The sequence below is a fragment of the Lithobates pipiens genome, unplaced genomic scaffold, assembly GCF_037356315.1.
Source record: "Lithobates pipiens isolate NorthernLeopardFrog02 unplaced genomic scaffold, aLitPip1_a1.2 Scaffold_19, whole genome shotgun sequence".
Lineage (NCBI taxonomy): Eukaryota > Metazoa > Chordata > Amphibia > Anura > Ranidae > Lithobates > Lithobates pipiens.
The window spans coordinates 554070144-554095538 of record NW_027507764.1 but is presented as its reverse complement, the minus strand read 5'-3'; the positions used below and the strand labels follow the sequence as shown (position 1 = coordinate 554095538).

Genomic DNA, 25395 nt, shown 5'->3' with positions numbered 1-25395 from the left:
ATTAGCACTGTACATATGATTATGTCACCATTTTGAACGTTTTTTTAATATTATTTTTCTTCTCAGTTCACCTACCGATTGTATATGCACTTGGCACTTTTTCCTTAACTTGTTATAGTTTGGATCACATTCCAGGGTTTATATATACACATTTAGTGCTGCATCTCTTCTGTTTTTATGGTGAATACATACCCACATGCCAAGTATCTGTTTTTTATTTCTGAAAAATTGTTTTATGTATATATTTTTCTAATTTTACTTCACCAACTTAGACTATTGTGTTCTGATCCATCACATATAATTCAGGTTAAAAAAAAACATTGAACTAAAGGCTGTAATGTAACAAAATAAGTAAAAAGCCAAGGGGGGTGAATACTTTTGCAAGGCACTGTATATGTGTGTGATGACAGTCGCAATGGGTTAAATGTCATTATATAAGAAGTAACACACACAAAAACAAACCATCCTTTGTACAGGGGAAATTTAATAAACTATTCAACAGCTTTCCTTTCAGATTTACAGTATTATTCGACAAAAAGCACATGCCTTTTGTGGTTTTTTTTTGTTTTTTTTTAATTGCGAACATCCATTAATTGGAAAGTGACTAAAATGTACATGTAACCAGTTTGAGGAGAATACTTCACAATCATTGTAATAAATTTACAAAATATCATTAACATATACGGTCAATTTCCTTTAAATGTTAAAAATCTTATTATCGAGATCAATGCTTTTGAATGGCTTTAATAGATAAACTTTTGTTGAAAGGGTTTTTAATAAATAACCATAAATTTGAATTTTTAACAAAATCTTAGTTTACGACAGATTTAGGTACTCGGTGGATCTGGTAGAACTACAAGGCCCAGCAGGCTTTATGAACAAAAAAAAAAAAAAAAAATGATAAAAGTTTGGTCCGTGGATAACTGGCATTCACAAGTGGCTCTTGTAAGACGTTTAGTCATAACTTGATGCACTCTTACTGGGCCTAGAAATGATTCCAATTCTACAAAAAGCATCCTAGGAATGTAGAAGAATTGTGGGACGTGCCACGGGACAAAGAGTGACCAGCCACTGACTCTAGAGTCACGCTGCTAAAGACATAACCTACACAGCAGCAATAAATACAAACACCAACAGGGCAAAGGTTTGACAAGATGGCGGAGTTCTTGATCGCTGTCAGGCCTGCTTGTTTGGCATGTGCACGTGGTGATTGGAGACCCGGGCTCGCCCATTCCACTCAGAGAGGATGCCATCTTGAAAGATTAAGTTCTTGGAAGGCAGTGGTACTCCGGCCTCTGTCAGGCTTGGTTGTCCCATCAGGCTTGATGTTCCAGTCTCTGAGGTATACTCCATGGCAAATCCGCTTTCCTATGAAAAGTGAACAACAGATTCAGTCCAGTAGTATGTGCACAACTGATAAGCGGTCAAATCTGGTCAGTAGGTCCAGTCACCTGTGGGGTAGATTTTCCCTTTAAAGTTAAACTCCAGAAATTCAGCTACTTTGTACAATGTGCTGGATTACTATAGGTCAAGTCCAACAAGGTGCATGCCACCTCGTGGACTTATCTCTTTAATTTATAGCTAACATTTTTACTGAGCACTGACAGCATAGCTAATGCTACAGTTCCAGTGCTTCAATGCTGGACCTGCTGGTCACATAAAGCTCCTGTGTCCACAACTTCTCACCTCCTGCCCAATGACAGAAGGCTTTGTATTATGTGAACTCACAACTCGAACTTGTGCTTGCTGTCTGCCAGTTGGTCCAGCACTTAACCCATCTTCAGGGGGGTGGGGCGGTGACAGGCAGCGGGCTGCGGCTCCTGTGTCCTCTGCTCCATTATGGTGGCTTTCACCGTGCATCTCCTCTCTCTTCTTAGGCAATCCAACAGGATTGCCTGTCCTTTCAGCCAATTGGGTGACTGGTCTCATGACCCGCTTCCTGATTGGCCGGGGGGAGGATTAGTGCAAGAATAGCGAATATTCATTTGCTATTGTCACACAACTGGGTGAGCCCACCCTTTTTTGAAGCCTATTGGAGCCTCCGATCACGTGCTTCAAACACCCCTATTGTCTGGTTGGTGCCCTGGATGTAGTACGGGTGCCAGACGCACTGGATAGGAGGGGTGGAGCCCGTGCATCTCTAATGCACAGGCCACCACTGTTTTCCACTGAAAGGTAAACTTGGACTGCGCCTCCTGCTCTATAAGCCTCTGTATTGGTCCTTAAAGCAGAATTAAACCCATTGATTTGACAGTTTAAAAATGGGATTGTTGACTTACCGTAACATCCATTTCTCTGAGTTCATTGACAGACACAGTGCTCCATTATTCAGAAGCATAGGGTAATATTGCCCCCTACAGGAGTAGGACAATAGGCAGAAAAAAGACTTGGCTACACCTACAGGCAGTCCAGCGACGTTCTATGTGAGGGAATCAGGAAGTAAAGGGCTGCAGCTTAATTTCCCGGTTCCCTACTGCGCATGCGCAAGTCGCACAGCGCAATAGGAATGGTCCACGCTGTCTCTAAGACCTGTGTGTGTCCCAGCAGACAGCGCGCCGGGACAGGAAGAGGCATAGACTCCCGTGGGAGTCTATTCCTGGAAGTGGGTGCAAATACCTGTCTTAGACAGGTATCTGCACCCTCCCCCCCCCCCCCCCCGCCCGAAAGGTGCCAACTGTGACACCGGAGGGGGGGAGGGTTTCCGATGAGTGGAAGTTCCACTTTAGGGTGGAACCCTCGCTTTAAATGCAGCCTTTGGCTGAGCTGTGTTGCGGTAATCTGCAACATAACAGCATTTTTTCTTTCCCCCGCTGCAGCTCCGTGTCTGTGTTTCTATGCGCTGCAGTTCAGGTGCATACAAAATAAATGAAATGGCACACTTAAAAATAAAAAGGAAATTGTGTTGTCCCCTTTAAAAAGGCGCAAGGCACAGCGGACCAGAATCGGCACGGTAAAATCTAGTGTTTGTGAACGGACCTAAAGCCCTGGTTATTACTGAGCTGCGGGAATGAAGCTCACGCATGTCAGTCCCGATTTTGGCGGTGATTTCACAGACATCTGTGCGGGTATTTGCACAGATGTCAATGGAAATCGCACCCCGAAATGGCAAAAAGTAGTACAGAAACGACTTTTTGAAATCGGTGCAGTGCCGCAAATGCATTGTCGCCCCGATTAGGACGGTGCGATCGCCTGCAACTGCCACCGATTTGACATGCAAATTGCACCAATGTGAACCAGAGCTAAAAAATATCAGAAGTCACCTCAAAGGTCAACAAGTTTTATACTATATTACCAATTTAGATATCACTAGAGTTTACTGGAGTTCTAGCGATGCTATAGTCCTGTGTCTAGGAGAACATAGACCAGTGATGGCGAACCTTGGCACCCCAGATGTTTTGGAACTACATTTCCCATGATGCTCATGCACTCTGCAGTGTTGTTGAGCATCATGGGAAATGTAGTTCCAAAACATCTGGAGTGCCAAGGTTCACCATCACTGACATAGACGATGGTAAACGCTAAATATTTGATGATGAAGAGAATAGAAGAGCTTACCTGCAGTGATTGCACAAAGCTGAGGACTTTCAAAGACAGTTTTCGGCTGGAATGGAGGAGATGTTGAAGGCTGTAGAGACACAGTGAGCACAAGAAAAAGCTATTATTCCACATAAACCTTCATCGCTTTAACTGTGCCACAATAAAACATGCCCATGTGCAGTATGGGACAAGCTAGGTCATTTCAACATCAAAAGTCAGCAGCAAAAGTTTATGTTATGTGCTGCACTATTACTGAACAGCGGACAGCAGTGGGGGCCTTTACCTGTCTTTGCTGCACAGGCCATGACCAGCAATCTTCTTGCACACGGTTTGATTGAGTCTGGAGCCGAACAGAGGGATTCCATAGCACAGTTCCAGCGGGACCCAGTCTGACTCCACAGCTGGTACTACAAGGAATGCAGTCTATTAATGATCACCGTTCACAAATGTTAGGAAGAATATCACATGATTTGGTTTTCTTAGTAAAACGGAAACACTTAAAAGCTTTGCTCTGGCCTGGCCCCAAAAAGTAAACATGAGCGTTCTTAGATTTCCAGATAGCTGTATATTCAGTAAATAATGCAGGTTTTGTCTAGGGTTAGGCAACCTCTGCATTTCAGCTATTGTGGATCTTCAAGTCCCATGAAGCCATTGCAAGACTGGCAGAAAATGAAAAATGAACGGCCGCACTCCAAAATAATCCCTTTATTAAATAAAGCTTAATCCAAACATCAAACAGAGACACAGGTCCAGATCATAGTTGACACCTTTCGCACTGTTAATGGCGCTTAATCATAGCAGTAGCTATGATTAAGCGTCAATAATGGTGCGAAGCGCGTCAACTATCATCTGGACCTATGTCTCTGTTTGATGTTTGGATTAAGCATTATTTAATGAAGGCATTATTTTGGAGTGTGGCCGTTCATTTTCCAATTTCACTTTGCTGAGCCGTATCGCAAAAAATGGCCTGGTCATTTAGCAGCCAAACCTTCCGGGGCTGAAGTGGTTAAAGCCCACCATACATGGATCGAAATTCAACCGGTTCAGCAGGGAGCGGACGAACTTCAATCCATGTATGGGCAGGGTGGTTGTACAGAAGTCACTCCACCGATTCGAATAGAATGCATCAAGATAAACAAAAATTTCTGCCTTTACAACCCCTTTAAAAAGATCAACCGATGAACCATTTCCCAGAGGCTCAGAAAAACAGAAACTGCTGTTTTAGGCTGGGTTCACACCGGAGCGATGCGGGAACGCCGCAAATCCACAGCGTTTTCCCACATCGCATGCCTCCCGCCGGCAGTTCACACTGCCCTATGCGGACTGCTGGGAGTGTCAGTGAAATCTTAATGACACCCCCAGATCAGTTCGCATATCGCAGTGCGATCTGCAAACTCGGACATGAATCGGATCGCATGGTGTGAACACCCATGCGATCCGATTCTGCTGCGGACCAAAAAAAGGGTCCTGTGTGAGTCTGGAGCGGGTGCGATGCGAATTCAGCCATACTATCTGTATGGCTGAACTCGCATCGCACAGAGATCGGATGTGATTTGCACTGCAGTGCGGTGCGAATCACATCCGGGTCTCCCAGCCGCAGCGGTGTGAACCCAGCCTAAAGTGGAACTTTACCAATAATAGTTGTTTTTTTTAATCAAATGTTCAGTAGCAAGGAACATACATCCCACAATAATAATCATTATACCAAAACTAGTACATGCTGTAAATTGCTTCCAGCGCTGCTCCCGTTTCTTCTTCCTGGAGGCGGCCATTTTGCTGAAGCCCAGAGCCCCAGAACAGCAGTACATTTTTAGGCTGGTAGCAGATTGACCTCTACAAATAATGTCACAGTGCCTAAAAATAGACAGCAACTGAGCATGTGCAGAGCAGGGTGAGACAGTGCATTACTGGATTTTAAACAGTATAGCCAGCCACTCACTTTTAATGTATTAAATATTTATTCCTGCAAAAGGGGCAAGCCTGATGTGATCTATCAGGACTTCATTTTCTGACTAATGCTAGTGAAGGCTATATCATATACAGCAGTGTTTCTTAACTCCAGTCCTCAAGGCGCCCCAACAGGTCATGTTTTCAGGATTTCCATCGATTTGCACAGGTGATTTGATTGGTTCCACTGCCTTAGTAATTACCACAGCCGTTTTCATCTGGGGGAAATCCTGAAAACATGACCTGTTGGGGTGTCTTGAGGACTGGAGTTGAGAAACACTGATTTACAGTATGTGTTTATTTTATTTTGGAAAGTTACAATTTAAAAAAAAATAAAAAATTCAGACTTAGACCCCATACACACGATTAGAGTTTCTGCAGGTTTTTGTCTTCAAATTTACCAAAACATTGAGTGGAAGGGCCTGCCTGATTGCATACAAATTGAAACTCCTAAGGTTTGACCTCATATTATATGGTTTCGACAAATCTGAAGACAAAAATCTGCACAAAATCTAATAGCGTGTACGGGGGTCTACTGTCTAAAATGTATCCACTCAAATTTAAAAGCTTCTTTTGTACAATGAAAAATGTGTGTTGCATGTGCTTGCTATAGTTATTTGGCCAATCTGTTATAGGCTGGATCTCCTAAAGTCATGCTGGAGGGGTGTCAGGGGCCCAAAACTGCCTATATATGCGCAGCTTTACTGTCACACAAGACTCACATTTTATGTAAGACTCATAAATAAAGTGTTTAGATCCACTCATATTTACCATCAATGGCCTTCTGTCCCAGGTCTACAGCAGCTTCTTCTACAACAAGCTCAAATGATTCTGTGCTACCATCAACATCAGGGCCCAGTGCCAGGCCAGATTCATCTGTATTAGGCAGACAAGAAGAACAATATGAGAAATCACACTATAAAAATAAAATAAAAAATAAGAAAAGCAATAACATTGACCAGAATTAGTTTCCCTTTTAACAAGTCATCAGGAAGTAAATCAGAGCCTTAGTCTAGTTGTACATATCTGCAGTCTGCTATGTTGTGCCTTAAAGTAGTTGTAAACCCTTACAAACCACTTTGACCTACAGGTAAGCCTAGATTAAGGCTTACCTGTAGGTCCAAGAAATATCTCCTAAACCTACATGGTTTAGGAGATATTTGCCAAAACACAGGCACCGCTGTCTACGGCGCATGCACGCGGGAGTGACGTCACTGGGGCTCCGATGAATGACAGTGCCGGAGCAGCGAGACCCACCAAGAAGATGGAGGCTCGGACTACAGGGCACAGTGGTGACTTCGCTGGCTCCTGTGTCAGGTAAGTGATGCATAGTAGTCCATTATGCTTTACCTTTGCAGGGAATCAAAGAAGAAGTAAACCCATCAGGGAACTCATCACCCTCTTTAACTGTAGAGATGGTTTTGCCATTAGAAAACGAAGATGGGCTCAGTAGCATGATTGGCACCACGTGACAGACTCCCGATGGGCATGGAGCTGTGTCAGCTTGTCTCTGTACAATATAACAAGGCTACTGATTTTGACAAGTCAACCCTCAGTGGTTTTCTTTGGAAGAGTCTGTCCATCTATTTCAGAGCTCACAGAGGCAACATTACCACAATGGATATGCCATGGCCTGTGTTGACCAGCTTTGAGTTTGTGTTGATGGCATCAGGCAAAAAACCCCAAAAAACCTGTAAGGCAAAGGCATAATGAGCTAGTATGCACCGCATAATAGCTAATTATGAAATGCTTACCTTCGATCGAGGCGTTGGAATCGGATCCCGGTCACAGCCGAGGGAGCTGACATTTTACCCTTGGCGTGCCTTCTGGGTTCGCGGTTACGGCGCGGTGAGTGGCTGGAGCCATAATGACATCTGGCAGTTTACAGACTGAGCTCAAGTCACATCCAAGTCAGACCAAAGTAGTACAGGGACTATTTTGAAGTTGCTGTGACCTGACGTTGCACAGATATGAATGGTATTCATAGGAAATCATGGGATACGACATGTCATGTGACTTTGCAGTCACAGGACAAGTCACACAAATGTGAAAGGGGCCTTAGTGTTTTTGAAGGCATCCATTTCAAAATACACTATATTATTAAAAGTATTGGGACGCCTGCCTTTACATGAACTTTAATGGAATCCCAGTCTTAGTCCGTAGGGTTCAATATTGAGTTGGCCCACCCTTTGCAGTTATAACAGCTTCAACTCCTCTGGTAAGACTGTCCACAAGGTTTACGAGTGCGTCTATGGGAATGTTTGACCATTCTTCCAGAAACGCATTTGTCAGGCCAGGTCGGGCACTGATGTTGGGCGAGAAGGTCTGGCTTGCAGTCTCCACTCTAATCCATCCATAAGGTGTTCTGTTGGGTTGAGGTCAGGACTCTGTGCAGGCCAGTCAAGCTCCTCCACCCCAAACTTGCTCATCCATGTCTTTATGGACCTTTCTTTGTGCACGGGTGTTCAGTCATTTTGGAACAGGAAGGGACCACCCCCAAACTGTTCCCACAAAGTTGAGAGCATGGAATTGTCCAAAATGTCTTGCTTTGCTGACACCTTAAGAGTTCTCTTAACTGGAACTAAGGGGCCAAGCCAAACCTCTGAAAAAAAAAAAAAAAAACCCACACCATAATCCCCCCCCCCTCCACCAAATGATTTGGACCAGTGCACAAAGCATAAAAATAAAGTGCACAAACCTTGTGGACATCCTTCCCAGAAGAGTTGAAGCTGTTATAGCTGCAAAGGGTGGGCCAACTCAATATTGAACCCTATGGACTTAAGCCTTATACACGATCCGATTTTCAGAAGGTCGTCCGTTTTTTTGTTGCATGCTAGTCTCACGTCGAAAGTGAAGAGGTTACTCACAATTCTCATACGATAGAATTCAACTTCAGAAGTGACGTAATGTGTTTAATAGTTTTGTAGGTGTTCTTTTTCGTTTCTGAGCATGTGTAGTCTTTTGGGGCGAAAACTGTACTAATGAAACGAAAATCGGATGTTGTGTTCACATCCGACAAAAATTTTAGTCTGCACTTCCAGCTTTTGTCGTACGGAAAATCGGAATCGGCTGTGGAAAAAAAACCATACTAAAGATTCGAAAATCGGCAGATTGTTCATCGGACGAAATTTTACTTACGATTTTTGTATCGTGTGTACGGGCCTTAAGTCTGGGATGCCAATAAGGTTCATGTGCGGGTAAAGGCAGGCGTCCCAATACTTATGGAAATATAGTGTATATTCAGTTAGCCACTCAAAAGGAATCACATACATTTTTACATATATATATATATATATAAATGGGGATATTTATGAAATCGTAAAAAAATATTGCTTTTTTTTTTTTTTCAAAAGTGTCACAAATTTTTTTGTTTATAGCACAAAAAATAAAAACCGCAGAGGTGATCAAATACCACCAAAAGAAAACTCTATTTGTGGGGAAAATTTTGTGTGCAATGCCGCACGACTGCGCAATTCTCAGTTAAAGCGACGCAGTGCTGAATTGCAAAAAAAATGGCCTAGGCATTCAGCAGCCAAATCTTCCAGTTTATTGAGATGTCACAAAAACATCTCAAAGTTCAACTGTCAACCACGCAGTGTGAGGCAGTGGATTGTCTCTCACCGCATACAGTCTGTTTTATAAGCACACTGTACCTGCACACCACCACAACGCATTGCTGTAAATGGGGCACATAGGAAAAAAAGGCATTTTGCCTTATCCATGTGATGGGACTGCACTGGAATAGACTGGAATAGATACTCAACACAGTTTTACCATATCTCGTGTGAATGGACTCTTTAGGAGGAAGTAAACCCTGATGGGGTTTACTTCCTCCTTTGTTCCCTGCAAAGTAAAAGCATAATGGGCTAGTATATAATGCAAGGAAAAGGGCGCACCTGTCTATTACACAGTGCTGATGACTGAGTGCACTGGGCCTACCTCTGGTACTTATTAGACTGAACCATCATATTTGGACACTCTGCACAAGTACTGTAACAGAAGACTGGAGGCAAGACTATAAACATGAAAGATGTTAGTACAGCGGAACCTTGGATTACAAACATAATCCGTTCCAGGAGAATGCTTGTAATCCAAAAGCACTCGCATATCAAAGCGAGTTCCCCTATAGAAGTCAATGGAAACTAAGATAATTTGTTCCGCATTTGCATGCACTACCGCATGTGTCCAGAGGTCGGGGGGGAGTGCCTCAGAAATACTCGGCTCGGTCTATACTCAGAAACCCTTGGAAAGGCTCAGAAACACTTGGGAACAGAGTATTTCAAACGGCTCTGAACGGTTGTGAGTGTCACCAGCGCCCCTGCACCTCTGCCCATATGTGGTACTGCACACCACATTAGCTTGAATCCTGCTCATTTTGTGAGACAACACTCGCAATCCGAGTAAGGATTTAAAAAAAAAAAAGTTGCTCGTCTTTCAAAACGGTCGTTAACCACATTACTCATTAACCAAGGTTCCACTCTATCGTATTTAGTCTAAGTTCAACTGGTGAAATGCTTGAATCAGGAAGGCTGGCAACTCAGATGCTCTTGAATAAAAGTACTTTATTTGTTACATGGATACACGTGCACAGGTTATAAACTGACGCATTTTGGCTATGAAGCCTTCATCAAAGGCTTCGTAGCTGAAACGCGTCAGTTTTTGGCCTGTATCCATGTAACAAATAAAGTACTTTTATTCAAGAGCATCCAAGTTGCCAGCTTTCCCGATTCAAGAATTGCACCTGTGGGGCCTGATCGCCCTGGCTAGAGCACCGGATCACAGTTCGTGAACTCTTATATTGGCAGTGGAGCTGGGGCAACATTTTGTTTCTTTACGTTCAACTGGGCTTTAAATGTGAACAGAGCTTAGCAGATATCTTTCAGTGTTTGCTAGAACGGCTCTTAAACCACAGGAACAAACCAGCGGATCACCTTTCCCATCAGACGCGTCGCTCAGTCTCCTCTGGATGACATGTTGGCTCCTGGGGTTCAGCATGGTAATGTATCCACAGAAGTGCTCCAGATCTATCCTTTCCCTCAAGACCTTTAAGGCTTTATGGGCTCCCATATTGAGGCTGGAGAAGTCTGATGATAAAGAAGAAATAGTTTTTATCAATTGCAAATTTGTGAAAATTTAAAAGAGGAATTATAGTAAAAAAAATAAAAAATAAAAGTCAGCAGCTACAAATACTGTAGCTGCTGACTTTTAATAAACACTCACCTGTCCAGCTATTTCCTAGATAGCTGCAGCATTGATCTAATGCTGCATCTGTCCCCCCACTGGCTCTATACTGAGAACTGAGAGATCAAAGACCGCTGATCGCTCAGTTCTCAGGTCTTCTTTGAGCACAGAGCGGTGAGGAGGCATGCATTGATAGTTTTAAAAAAAACATTTTATCAGCGAGTACCAGTATGGATACTTTTGGTCACGTACTCGTCAATACCTTTGTGGTGCAATTTGAGCCCGTAAATGAATGGGCTCAAATCGCACCAAAAAGAATTGCATGTGCGATGTGATTCCTGTCCCAATCGCATGCAATTTCCCCCACTACTACTCTTGTGTGTGTGTGAACAAAGTATAGAAAGGGAAGCACCATCTAGTGCAGTAATAGGCAGTTTATAAAAATTTTATAACAACTCTTATTAAAGTACATATCTCGTCAAATCCAAATCTGCATAGTGTCCCGGGCCAACAATTACAGATAACAAGTGCTAGAGATGTCCTGGTCTTCCCGGCCGTCACTCGGGAGCCGGTGGGCGTGCCCAGTGGCCCCGGTGTCCGCGATTGCCGGGACGTGGATCTGTAAACACACAGATCCACGTCTTGTCAGGGGAGAGGATACCGATCGAGTGTTCCCAGTACAGAGGAACACTGATCGCTCTCCACCTCTTGCAAGTCCCCCCCCCCCAGTTAGAATCCCTCCCTAGGCAACACATTTAACTTCTTGATCGCCCCCTAGTGTTAGCCCATTCCCTGCCAACGACATTTATACAGTAATCAGTGCATTTTTATAGCACTGATCACTGTATAAATGTTAATGGTCCCAAAATAATGTCAGAGTGTCCGATGTATAAAAATCGCAGATCACCGCCATTACTAGTAAAAAAAAAAAAAAAAAAAAAAAAAAAGCCATAAATCTATCCTCTATTTTGTAGGCACTATAACCTTTGCGCAATCCAAAAAATATAAGTTTAATGCGATTTTTATTACCAAAAATATGTAGAAGAATATAAATCGGCCTAAACTGAGGAAAAATTGTGTTTTTTTTTTAAATTAGGATATTTATTAGCGCAAAAAGTAAAAAATATTGCGTTTTTTTTTCCTCAAACTTGTCACTCTTCTTTTCTTTAAAGCGCAAAAAATAAAAACCACAGAGGTGATCAAATACCTCCAAAACAAAGCTCTATTTGTGGGGGGGGAGGGAAAAAATGCTAAAAATGTAATTTGGGTACAGTGTTGCATGACCACGCAATTGTCATCCACAATGCGACAGCGCTGAAAACGGAAAACTGGCCTGGGCGGGAAGGGGGTGCAAATGCCCAGTATTGAAGTGGTTAACCACTTGAGACCCGCACTACGTCTATTGACGTCATGGGGTTTCGGTGGTTATATCTAAATGATGCCGGTGGCCACAGACATCATTCAGATATTGCCGTTTTCAGCCGGCGATTCCCTACACCATAAGAATGATCATAACGGCTGTTCCGCCGCTTGATCGTTCTTACGGGCGGCGGGAGGGGACGCCCCCCCCCTCCCTCCGGTGCTTCTACCGACTCACCGTTTCCATCGGTGAGTCGGTCACAGGATCCGCCGGCCCCAGCAAGTAATCATAGGGATTTCCGGTGGACTAGATTGTCCCCGGAGTCTCTATGATCGTTCGGAGGCCGGGCGCGATGTTATGACGTCACGCTCGGCCTCGGTATTTAAATTAACGGCGCCAATCTGGCTAGGAAGCCATGATCGTTTTTTTTTTTTTTTTTTTATTCTTCCCAGCCTAGAGGTGAGATATGGGGTCTGTAAATAGGTCCGATCGTGCCATATTCCTATTACAAGGGATGTTTACATTCCTTGTAATAGGAATAAAAGTAATCAATTTTTTTTTTTTTTTTTAAGTGTAAAACTAAAAAACTAAAAATTAAATTAACAATAAAAAAAAAAAAATATTTAAAGTGCCCCTGTCCCCGTGAACTCGCACACAGAAGCGAACGCATACGCAAGTCCCGCCCACATATGAAAACGGTGTTCAAACCACACATGTGAGGTATCGCCGCAAACGTTAGAGCGAGAGCAATAATTCTAGCCCTGGACCTCCTCTGTAACCCAAAATATGTAACCAGTAAAAAAAATTGAAAGCGTCGCCTATGGGGATTTTTAAATACCAAGGTTTGGCGCCATTCCACGAGCGTGTGCAATTTTGAAGCGTGACATGTTGGGTATCTATTTACTCGGCGTATCCTCCTCTTTCACATTATGCAAAAAAATTGGGCTAACTTTACTGTTTTTTTTTTTTTTTTTTTAAGCACGAAAGTTTTTTTTCTGAAAAAAACGCGTTTGAAAAATTGCTGCGCAAATACCGTGCGAGATAAAAAGTTGCAATGACCGCCATTGTATTCTCTAGGGTCTTTGCTAAAAAATACATATATATAATGTTTGGGGGTTCTATGTAATTTTCTAGCAAAAAAATTAGGAATTTTACATGTAGGAGAGAATTGTCAGAATTGGCCTGGGTCCGAAGTGGTTAAAGAGGAGGGCCGGTTAAAAAAAAAAAAATAAATTTAAAGTCAGCTGCTGCAAACACTGCAGCTGCTGACTTAATAAGCCGACTTACCTGTCCAGGGCGCCCGCGATGTCGGCCTCCTGAGGCCGACCCGTTCCTCGGCTCTCGGCGCCGCCATTCTTTCTAAGGGAAACAGGCAGTGGAGCCTTGCGGCTTCGCTGCCTGTTTCCTACTGCACATGCGCGAGTCGCGCATCGCTTTGTGAATGGGACGCGCTGTGTTCTGGGACACACAGTTCCCAGAACACAGCGCGACCCATTAACCAGAAGACAACGCGACGAGGAGAGAAGAAAGAAGATCTCCGCGGAGTAAGAAGAGGCAGATTAGGATGATGTGCCTAGCAACAGGTATTTCTGGTAAGTAAAAAAAAAAAACTTTTTTCATTTTTTTTTTTTAAGATTTTTTTCAAATTTTTAATGTATTTTTTTTTTGAGGATGGCCCTCCACTTTAAGCACTGGGCTGTACAGAAGGAAGGAGCAGCTGTCAGGCATCTGGGATGATCCCCGCGTTATTGTCGGTATTCCTGCAGAGCCTGGACCTGCTCCATGATGTCAGATAACATCGGTCTTTAGCCCGCTGTCAGCTGAACCTGGTTCACAGGAGTGAAAAACTAAGTACACCCCTGTGACTCACAAGAGAAGCATGGCCATAGAGAGTTTTAGCCATACTTCTCCTTTAACTACTTTTAGCTCTTTGGCCGTATGTAGTATGACCAGGGAGTGAAGGGATGAACACAAGCTGATGGACGTAGTAGCAGCATGTGATCAGTTTGGTCAGCCGGCTCCCAACTATAAAGTAAAAGCGATTTGAGCGGCTGTATAGCACCGGGTGTACACGTGTAGGTAAACTTTGAAAGCATCACCTATGGAGATTTTTGGATACTATCGTTTTTTTTTGCAATATCATGGGTGCACACAATTTTAGGAGTTTACATGTTTGCTATCATTTTTTTTTTTTTTTAAAGCTTTGTAAAGCTTTGTAAAGATAGCCTGGGGAATGAACTACATGCCATATTATAGACAAGACCTGTTTGAGACCAAGCGTCCCTGCCGGCTGTATTTGTTTCAGAACAGACAGGGATAGTAGGAAACAATTTATTATTTGCAGGGGGAACGACAGAACAGCACTTCACAGCTATACTGTAACTTAACCTGCTTTGTTTGGTATCAATTTACTTGCCGGAACCCCATCTTTAGAATTAAAATTTTACAAAAAAATTGGGTTTTATATTGTGCATTTAATTTTATTATAATTTCTTCCTGAAAATATGCATTTGATAAGCATCAAAGCAACGATTGTCTAAGGCCTCGTTCATACATGCTGCCTTTGTTTTGGTGTCAGCCCTGAGCTGCATGCAGGCAGCGTATGGAGGTGGACGCAGGCGCATGTAAAAATGTAACAGCTGTGCAGGAGCGGCTGGACAACCCTAAATGCAGACTGCCGGGTCTCTCACTGGTTCAGGGTGGATGCAGACACCAAAAGAGCCTGTACAGAACAAGGGTTTCCAGAGGATTTTCCCTACTATGGAAGAGATTTCATCTTCATTTTCGGTTATCTCTGTAGCACTGAAAAAGGAAGACATACCTCCTCCAAAGGACAGAAACGGCTAAAAATATATGGCAGTGCTTTTAACCATTTAACCACTTACGGACCGCCTCACGCTGATATACGTCGGCAGAATGGCACGGCTGGGCACAAGTACGTTGCTGTAAGTTGCTTTTTAAGTGCCCAGCCGTGGGTTGGGAGCGTGCCGCCGGCGGCACGCTCCCGACCCGGTCCTGTGACCCAGTCCGTGACCGTGGTCGCGGGACCCAATTGCCGCTGGTGTCCCGCGATTGGGTCACAGAGCTGAAGAATGAGGAGAGGTCTGTGTAAACAAACCTCTCCCTGTGCTTCCTAGTGTGGCTGTCACCGATCGTCTCTTCCCTTTTATAGGGAAGGACGATCAGTGACATCACATGCAAGGCCACGCCTCCCTACAATAAAAAAAAACAAAAAAAACACATAACGTCATACATAACCCCTACACTGCCCCCTAGTGGTTAACTCCTTCACTGCCAGCGTCATTTACACAGGAATCAATGCATTTTAATAGCAATGATTGCTGTATAAATGACAAAGGTCCCAAAAATGTGTCAAAAATGTCTGCTGTGTCCGCCTTAATGTCGCAGTCACAATAAAAAAAAAACGCTGATCGCCGCCATTACTAGTAAAAAAAAAAATTTATAAAAATGCTATAAAACTATCCCCTATTTTGTAAACGCTAACTTTTGCGCAAACCAATCAATAATCTGAGTTTTTTTTACCAAAAATATGTAGAGCCATGTCGCACGACCGCGCAGTTGTAAGTTAAAGTGACGCAGTGCTGAATCGCAAAAAGGGCCTGGTCCTTTAGCTGCAAATTGGTCCGGGGCTTAAGTGGTTAATACTCATTCAAAAACTACAAAAAAATAATTTTTGGCTTTAGGTATACTTTAACCGATTGCCAACCAGCCGCCGCAATAGTACTGCGTCAACATGGCTCCTCTGCGCGAATCGCAGTCATGTTACTTCGGTAACATATTCAGCTACCAGGGGGTGCGGTGTGCGGGCGCCCACTGCTCGTCCATGGAGCCAATGCTCCGCGATCGCTCGGGGCACACCAAGAACCAGGATCTGTGTGTGTAAACACAGTTTCTGGTTCTCTGAGGGGAGGACAGATCGTCTGTTCACACAGAGTATGAACAGCCATCTGTCAACTCTCCTACACAGTCCCCTCCCCCCTTCAGTTAGAACACACCTAGGGAACACAGTTAACCCCCTTGATCGCACCCTAGTGTTAACTCCTTCACTGCCAGTGACATTTATACAGTAATCAATGCATTTTCATAACACTGATCGCTGTATAAATGCCAATGGTCTCAAAAATGTGTCAAAATTGTCCAATGTGTCCGCCATAATGTTGCAGTCCTGATAAAAATCGCTGCCATTACTAGTAAAAAAAAAAAAAAAAAAATTATAATAAAAATATCCCCCATTTTGTAGATGCTATAACTTTTGCACAAACAAATCAATATACGCTTATTTGCGTTTTTTGTTTTTTTACCAAAAATATGTAAAAGAATACATATAGGCCTAAACTGAGGAAAAAAAAATATTTTTTTAATATTTTTGGGGGGTATTTATTATAGCAAAAAGTAAAACATAATGTGTTTTTTTCAAAATTGTCGCTTTTTTTGTTTATAGCGCAAAAAATAAAAACCGCAGAGGCGATCAAATACCACCAAAAGAAATCTCTTTGTGGGGAGGACATCAATTTTGTTTGGGTGCAACATCGCACGACCGCGCAATCGTCAGCTAAAGCGACGCAGTGCCGAATTGCAAAAAGTGCTCTGGTCAGGAAGGGGGTAAAATCTTCCAGGGCTGAAGCGGTTAAGATTCCATAAGATTTATTACCTCCTTGTAGTTCTGCTTCATCAAACGGAAAAGGAACATGTGCAGTCTCTCCCATTCCATGTATGCCATGTCCCTGTGGAGGAAGAAATAAGTAATAACGTGAGCGCCTCCTAGTGGCTACAAAATGTCATCACAATTTCTAAAGAAGTATTTTCAGGATACCAGGGAAGAATATAAAAATGAATGCAGGCAGCAGAGCTCAAACTTGTGGATACTGAAGTCATCCCATAGCCTGTCTGGGTGACACCCCATTCTAGGGGAGCTATAACAAACCTTGGAAATGAGAAGCTGACAATATATGTGGGGAACTGTGTATAGGGAAAACTACTGTCTATTTTTTGATATGTTTGAATGATCTCCAATTTAAGAATTTATACAGTTTATAGCATTTACCCCAAAACTTCTCCATCCATAAAACAGTCATACAGACACACAATGGGGTTGTCACTCTTCTTTTGTTTATAGCGCAAAAAATAAAAACCACAGAGGTGATCAAATGCCACCAAAATAAAGCTCTATTTGTGGGGGGAAAAATTATAAAAATTTAATTTGGTTACAGTGTTGCACGACCGCGCAATTGTTATTCAAAATGCGACAGCACTGAAAACTGGCCTGGGCAGGAAGGGGGTGAAAGTGCCCGGTATTGAAGTGGTCAAGCACTGGGCTGTACAGAAGGAAGAAGCAGCTGTCAGGCATCTGGGATGATCCCCACATTATTGTCGGTGTTCCTGCAAAGCCTGGACCTGCTCCATGACATCAGATAACATTGGTCTTTAGCCCGCTGTCAGCTGAACCTGGTTCACAGGAGTGCAAAACTAAGTACACCCCTGTGACTCACAAGAGGAGCATGGCCATAGAGAGTTTTAGCCATACTTCTCCTTTAACTACTTTTAGCTCTTTGGCCATATGTAGTATGACCAGGGAGTGAAGGGATGAACACAAGCTGATGGACGTAGTAGCAGCTTCTGATCAGTTTGGTCAGCCGGCTCCCAACTATAAAGTAAAAGCGATTTGAGCGGCTGTATAGCACCGGGTGTGAACGTGTAGGTAAACTTTGAAAGCATCACCTATGGAGATTTTTGGATACTATCGATTTTTTTTGCAATATCATGGGTGCACACAATTTTAGGAGTTGACATGTTTGCTATCTTTTTTTTTTTTTTTAAAGCTTTGTAAAGATTGCCTGAGGAATGAACTACATGCCATATTATAGACAAGACCTGTTTGAGACCAAGCGTCCCTGCCGGCTGTATTTATTTCAGAACAGACAGGGATAGTAGGAAACAATTTATTATTTGCAGGGGGAACGACAGAACAGCACTTCACAGCTATACTGTAACTTAACCTGCTTTGTTTGGTATCAATTTACTTAACGGAACCCCATCTTTAGAATAAAAATTTTACGAAAAAAAATTGTGCATTTAATTTTATTATAATTTCTTCCTGAAAATATGCATTTGATAAGCATCAAAGCAATGATTGTCTAAGGCCTGGCTGACTACTCAATCAGGGTACTGGACTCTGGCTAGGCTTTGACTACGCTTACTCTACCTTTTTATTTTTATTTAATAAACAAGTGTGATTTAATTGTACTTCCGTCTCGGTCTGATTCATGGTTTCTGACACTCGCAAGACCTTTACTATATTTTTTTGTCACAATGATTACTACTGGCAGTTATTTGGTAAAGGGTGCTAAATAGTGAACTAAATGGAGAGTTACACTGACCCACATCCCGGAGTATACATGAAAAACAGGAAAATTCCTCTGGATGGGACTTTGGAGGGACAGTGAACAACTGAAGCGATCACAAGGAAGTACAAATAAAAAAAATATAATTTTAATAGCTCAAGGTTAAAAGAGATACAGTACATAAAAAATCTGTTTTGTGCAGCACCTGGGACCACTCCACATACCGGCCCCTGACTCAGGCCCTTGTCTCCCGAGCATATCCGGGGATAATCTTGTCTAATGGTGGCGTCTAGTTTTTTGGAGTGGCTCTCACGTTCCCCTTTTTTCAGTCCATATGATAATCTGTTAAAGTGATTTGCCTGCCTTACACACGTTTTAGGACCACAGAGAGGATCTCATGGGACGTCCTTGTAGGTTTCCGTATCTGGGCCCTGATGCGCCTTGGATACAGCCGCACCTGTCTGAATTTGAATCTGGGAGGACCTGTGATCGGAGTCTGTGCCCAATATTTTAAATTGGATGCAAGATGCTGAAAAAGGTCTATGCAATGTTTATGACGTATTAACGTCCTGTTAGCCTCCTACCCCTGAAAAAGAGCCAATACCGTAAACTTGAAACGCGCTGGGTATCTGTTGCTTATATCATTTTTTCAAAAGACCAATAAATGGTGGTTGCCAACTTTTGTCATTCCATTGCATATACCTGTATTTGCATCCAAAACTAATTTTTATGTACTGTATCTCTTTTAACCTATTAAAATTATATTTTTTGTACTTCCTTGTGATCGCTTCAGTTGTTCACTGTCCCTCCAAAGTCCCATCCAGAGAAATTTTCCAGTTTTTCACTGCTGGTAGTTATAGCCGCCAACAGTAATGGTATGCAATAAAACACAACAGGCTGGTTGTACTGAAGCCAATCAATGGACCAACTTCAGTACAACCAGCCTGCCCAGAGATGGATTTGATCTTGGCTGTTCCCTGCTGAATCGGTCAAGATTCAATCTATAGATGGCTTTACATCTGTACCATATATGTATTACATATAAAAATTCAGTGTCTCTATATGTATCTGTAGGTCAGCACTATCTGCAGCCTTGCTGAATGAGTGTCAAAGACAAAAAACTGATCTAGAGAAGAAGCTGCTCAGAGGTACCATTCATATCTATAGGTGACTTATTTGTATGTCATCACTATTACTTCTTGACCAATAACTGCTGAAATAAAACGGAGCAGAAAACGCAACTTTCACAAATCCTAAAAGAAAAAAGACATTTTGGAAAGCAGTTCATAACCAACAGTTGCATGAAGACACATTTCACCAGAACCAAACCAGACTTACCTGAATAAGGACAGCGGAATGAGTCAATGCATCGTTCAGCATAACTAGTACGTTGGATGTTGGAACGACTCCGGGATCATGACCCCATGATGTGATCAATAACCGGTCATAGGCCTATGAAAGGAACATCTGATCAGTGTGACTAAACAAACAGCGCTGACAATCTGTTTACAATATTAGGATGGTTGACTTAGAGCTGAACACCAGGCAGATGTTAATAACACACAAATAATGCATCCTTAAGGCTGGGTTCACACTCACACTAGCGTGAACGCAGACATTGCATCATGCGATTCGCACTGCGGTGCCGATCTATTGGATGCAATGTTCAGCTTATCGTATGGCTGAACTCGCATTGGATTTTTACAAGAAAGGTGAAGGGACACCCCCCCCGTACTGGAATCAGATCGCATGGGCGTTCTCATCCATAAGATCTGATTCCTGTCCGGATCCACAGTTTACACTGTGATTTGTGAACCATTCTGGCGGTGTCATTACCATTGTATTGACAACCGCAGTAGTTCGCAGAGGGCAGTGTGAACTGCCTGCAGGAGAGATGTGGTGTGGGAACCGACAATGAAATTGCACTGGTTCCCGCATTGCTACAATGTGAACCCAGGCTAAAACTGGATCAACACTGACCGGTGTGCATCACAGAATGTGTGGTGAAAGGGGGGAGAAGGGGCCTTTTCTTTTCCCACTAAACTAACATCTCAATCAAATTTCTTCATAAATTTAGGCCAAAATATACTCTGCTCCATGTCTTTGGTAAAAAACTATAAACCCCAATAAGTTTACATTAATGGTTTCTGTGAAACATACAGCATCTACAAACTATGATATATATCTATATATATACTGGAATTTATGCAGCTATAGATGCTATACTGGTAATGGTGGAGACCAGCAACTTATAGTGTGACTGTCATAGTGTGGCGGACAATCTTGCACTAACAGACCCTTGCTGGGAGGTACACTGACATCAATAGTGACACTAATACAGTTATCAGATATAATACTGTACACCGTCACTGTACTAATGACACTATCTGCTAAGGGGTTAACATCTAGGGGCAATCAAGGGGTTAACTGTGTTCCGAAAAAGTGTAATGTGTGTAATATGTGCTGCTTTTACTAACAGACCTGGCTGCTTTTTACTCCCTGCTTTGCAAGGAGATGAAACAGCCAGATCGCTGATCTATGTACAGAGCCCTATGTGTCTGTAAACACAGGACTCTGTAATGTAATTGGCTATAGCCGATCAGCAGGTCTCAGCCATAAATCATTGCCCAGGACCTGCTGACCAAATCCCGTTGTAGCCAGTGACCCCCATGGATTAGCAGCAGGCGCGCCTCTATCCCAGAACAGGCTGATATACATGTACAGAATCTAGCCTGCCTGTACCGCCCTGCCCCATTAAATGTACTGTGGTTGGGCAGCAAGCGGTTAATTGTTATCAGACAGCAAAACTTGTACCTGGAAATAAAGTACTTACTAGGAAAGCATCAGGCAATTTCCGGAGTCTGGTTCCCTTTGACAGCAAGAGAGATGGGGGGCCATATCCAGAAATGTGGTAAATGTAGAGCTTGAACCATATGGAACTCACTTCTGGGATGGCAGGACCGATGTGCTATGTAAAAGAAAATAACACATTCACACTTACATTTGGCCTGGAATGAGTGAGATGACTTATAGAGAGAGAGAGAGAGAAAGAAAGAGAGAAAGAGAGAGAGAGAGTCTTTATCTATATTTATATATATACACACACACACACACACACACACACACACAGTACATACACACAGTGAATTCATAAAGTATTCAGATACCTTTCACATTTTTCAATTTTGTGATATTTAAATTATTATTATTTTTCCCCCCTCATTAATCTACACACAGTACCTCATAATGATAAAGGGAAAAAAGAATTTAGGAAATGTCTGTGAATGTATGTTAAAGGAAAAACTGAAATATGGGCTCTTTAACACTTATAGGGTTTTCCTGCGTTTTTACCCTGCAAGAAAAATGCTACCCTCTAACTCCTCTGGTACTCTTCACACCGCTGTGTTACAGGTGCTGTGCGTTTTTAAAAGTCCTGCATGCTGCATCTTTGGTGTTTGAAACTGCACTAAAAACATAGCTTGCCATTGAAATGAATGGAAATTGCTGTAAAACCGCACCTGCTATTTAAGTTTTTGGTGCATTTCTGAATTATGTCCATTTTTCACGGGTGCGGGCCACCCAAAAACGCACCAGAAACTCACAGGAAATGCATCTGAAACACAGTAAAATCGCATATGCTATAGAGCCGTGTGGGGCCCTATCACATTGGCATAAGTATTTAGACCCTTGAAATTTAGCTCAGGTGCCTCCCATTCTCCTCTTGATGGTTGCTCCTGTTTCTACTCCTTGATTGGAGTCCACCAGTGGTAAATTATATTGATTTGACATGATTTGGAAAGGCACACACCTCCCTATAAAAGGCCTCACAGCTGACAATGCATACTGTATCAGAGCAAAAGCCATGTGGATGAGGTGGCAACTCTAACCACAACTCTTCAACCAGCTAGGCGCCCGGCCAAACTGAGCAATCAGGGGACAAGGGCCTTAGTAAGAGAGGTGACCAAGAACCTAATAGTCACTCTGACAGAGTTCCAGAGATCCTATGTGGAGATGGGAAAAAGTTCCACAAAGACAACCATCGCTGTAGCCCTCCACCGAGTGCTTCTTCTCAGTGCAAAAAATATGAAATCCCACTTGGAGTTTGCAAAAAAAAAAAAAGACTTAAAAGGACCCCAAAGATTCTCTGGTCTGATGAAACCAAAATTGAACTGCTTGGCTTCAATTCTAAGGCCCCATTTGGGCATTGGAGATCGAGAGCGGAATCGGCATGATTTTGCCCATTATCCTGAAATACTCTGCAAAACTGACATATTGCACCATGCTTGTTCAGGTACCATTCATTACAATGCTGCCTAGAGTTGCACGATTAAAACGTTAAAAAATAAATAAAAATCACGATCTCGCTTCAACCCCCCCTCACAATCTTAATCCGGCATTTCCCCGATTCATGTAACAAGTGCTGAGCCGTTCTCTGCTCTGAGCTGTCAAAAAAAAAAGGCGCAAATGTTTATCAATATTCCTCAGTGCTGAGAGAAAGAGAAACGATACATTGTATCATTTGGTTCTTTTAGATCAAAGGTATAAACTTCGGTTTGTAAATGAGGTCAGTTTAACCACTTGAGGTGTAGGGCGTGCGGGGAGTGCGCTGTGATCGCCGAGTCACTGAGATTCGGGTGATCACTGATCCGAGTAAGGGGCCGGTCCCGGCCCCCATACCATGCGATCAGCTGTCAGCCAATGACAGCTGATCACATGATGTAAACAAAAGCTTGGCAATTTTTTTTTCCCCTCACGCTGAAAGCACGAGGAGAAAAAAAAAGCCGATCACTGGCTTATGTTATTCAGGGACATCGGTCCCGAAGAGGAAGGAACACAGGCAACTCATCTGTGCCAATCAGTACCCCCTGCCAGTGCCACCTGTTATTACCAGCTGCCAATGCCCACCAGTGCCACCTATCAATGCCCACATGTGCCACCTATCAATGCTCACCAGTGGTGCCAATCAGTGCCACCCATCAGGGTCAGCAATCAGTGCCCATTATTGCCACCCATCACTGCCACCTCATCAGCGTACATCAATGAAGGAGAAAAATTACCCGTTTGCAAAATTTTATGACAAAATAAAAAAACATATATATATTTTTTAATTCAGTCTTTTTCAATTTTTTTAACAAAAAATAAAAAACTGCAGAGGTGATCAAATACCACTAAAAGAAAGCTCTATTTGTGGGGGAAAAAATGATAAAAATGTCATATGGGTACAGTGTTGTATGGCCGCGCAATTGTCATTTAAAGTGCATCAGCGCTGAAAGCTGAAAATTGGTCTGGGACTGAGGGGGGTTTAAGTGCCCAGTAAGCAAGTGGTTAAAGACTAAGCCTTTTTTTCTGACACTTGGTGTTTGCAAGTTAAATATTATATCTATATATCTCTATATCTAGATATCTCTATATCTAGATATATATCTCTATATCTAGATATATATATATTTATTTTTATAGCAGAGACCCTAGAGAATAAAATGATGATCGTTGCAATATTTTATGTCACACTGTATTTGCGGAGCGGTCTTTCAAACGCAATTGTTTGGGAAAAAATACACTTCAATGAATTAAAACAAAAAATGAAACATTAAAGTTAGCCCAATTTTTTTGTATAATGTGAAAGATGATGTTACGCCACGAGAATCGTGAGACTATAATGATCTTTATTCATAGTATCATAGTAGGTAAGGTCGAATAAAGTCAATAGTCAGTCCAGTTCAACCTGTGTAGGTGTTGATGTCTTTAATTATTTCTCATATCCCTGTATGTCGTGTTCCTTAACTAGTTAAGGACCGATCCTATTTTTCAGACTTGGTTTTTACAAGTTAAAATATTTCTTTTTTGCTAGAAAATTACTTAGAACCCCCAAACGTTATATATTTTTTTTAGACACCCTAGAGAATAAAATGGCGGTCGTTGCAATAGTTTATGTCAAACCATATTTGCGCAGCGTTCTTACAAGCTCAATTCTTTAGAAAAAATACACTTTTTTAAATTAAAAAATAAGATAATAAAGTTAGCCCATTTTTTTTTTATATTGTGAAAGATAATGTTACGCTGAGTAAATTAATGCCCAACATATCACGCTTCAAAATTGCGCCCGCTTGTGGAATGGCGACAAACTTTGACCCTTAAAATCTCCATAAGCGATGTTTAATAATGTCTACAGGTTACCAGTTTTGAGTTACAGAGGAGGTCTAGTGCTAGAATTATTGCTCTCGCTCTATCGATCGCAGCGATACTTCACGTGTGTGGTTTTGTCACAGGCGCGACTTGCGTATGCGTTCGCTTCTGCGCATGAGCTTGACGGGGCGCTTTAATTTTTTTTCCTTTTCTTATTTATTTTACGTTTACACTGTCCTTTTAAAAACATTTTTTTTTTTGGGTCACTGTTATTCCTATTACAAGGAATGTAAATATCCCTTGTAATAGAAAAAAAAACATGGCAGGACCTCTTAAATATGAGATCTGGGGTCAAAAAGACATCAGATCTCACATTTACACTAAAACGCAATAAAAAAATTTGCAAAAAAAATTTCCCCTTTAAGACCATTGGGTAGAAGTGACGTTTGACGTCACTTCCGTCATCCAACGGTATGGAGCCGAGCGGTCGGCCATCTTTCCCTCACTCAGCATCCTTCCTCACAGGGGAAGAACGCAATCTCCTCCGGAGCGACCGGAGCTCAGTGGGTGGGTGGGCTCTCTTCTGTCCCCGATAAAAGTGATCTTATAAGTGGTCTCTGCGGAGGATTCACTACATCTGAATGAGGAACGTTCCCCGTTGAAGAGGATAACCGGGTTATGCCAGCTATCTGCTGCCATAACAACGGTATTCCGCTTCAAACAGCTGCCGTGTAATGACAGCGGGTGGTCCACAAGTGGTTAAGATGCACATCTAAGCCCTTGTACACACGGTCGGACATTCCGATGGAAAATGTCCGATCGGACCGTGTTGTCGGATAATCCGACTGTGTGTGGGCTCCATCGGACTGTTTCCGTTGGAAT

General features: G+C 42.5%; 1 protein-coding gene and 2 non-coding genes across 4 annotated transcripts in view; all 3 read right to left on the bottom strand.

Annotated features, from left to right (window-relative positions):
• Positions 1-464: 464 nt before the first annotated feature.
• The window catches only part of FAM91A1 (family with sequence similarity 91 member A1), a 109499-nt gene continuing 84568 nt past the window's right edge, over positions 465-25395 (bottom strand). For both annotated transcript variants that reach the window (XM_077493302.1, XM_077493303.1), the window contains exons 17-24: positions 21221-21355; positions 19726-19839; positions 16698-16770; positions 10416-10568; positions 6256-6360; positions 3821-3944; positions 3556-3625; positions 465-1368 (exon numbers count right to left, since the gene is read on the bottom strand). In XM_077493302.1, coding sequence (XP_077349428.1) covers positions 1177-1368; positions 3556-3625; positions 3821-3944; positions 6256-6360; positions 10416-10568; positions 16698-16770; positions 19726-19839; positions 21221-21355 — 966 coding nt within the window. In that variant the 3' untranslated portion in view covers positions 465-1176. The remainder of the gene's footprint in view (positions 1369-3555; positions 3626-3820; positions 3945-6255; positions 6361-10415; positions 10569-16697; positions 16771-19725; positions 19840-21220; positions 21356-25395) is intronic.
• Positions 14289-14419, bottom strand: LOC143999841 (small nucleolar RNA SNORA63). The gene has a single exon (XR_013278162.1). It is a non-coding gene; the product is annotated as a small nucleolar RNA SNORA63 (small nucleolar RNA).
• On the bottom strand, positions 17918-18048 carry LOC143999842 (small nucleolar RNA SNORA63). Its single transcript, XR_013278163.1, has one exon. It is a non-coding gene; the product is annotated as a small nucleolar RNA SNORA63 (small nucleolar RNA).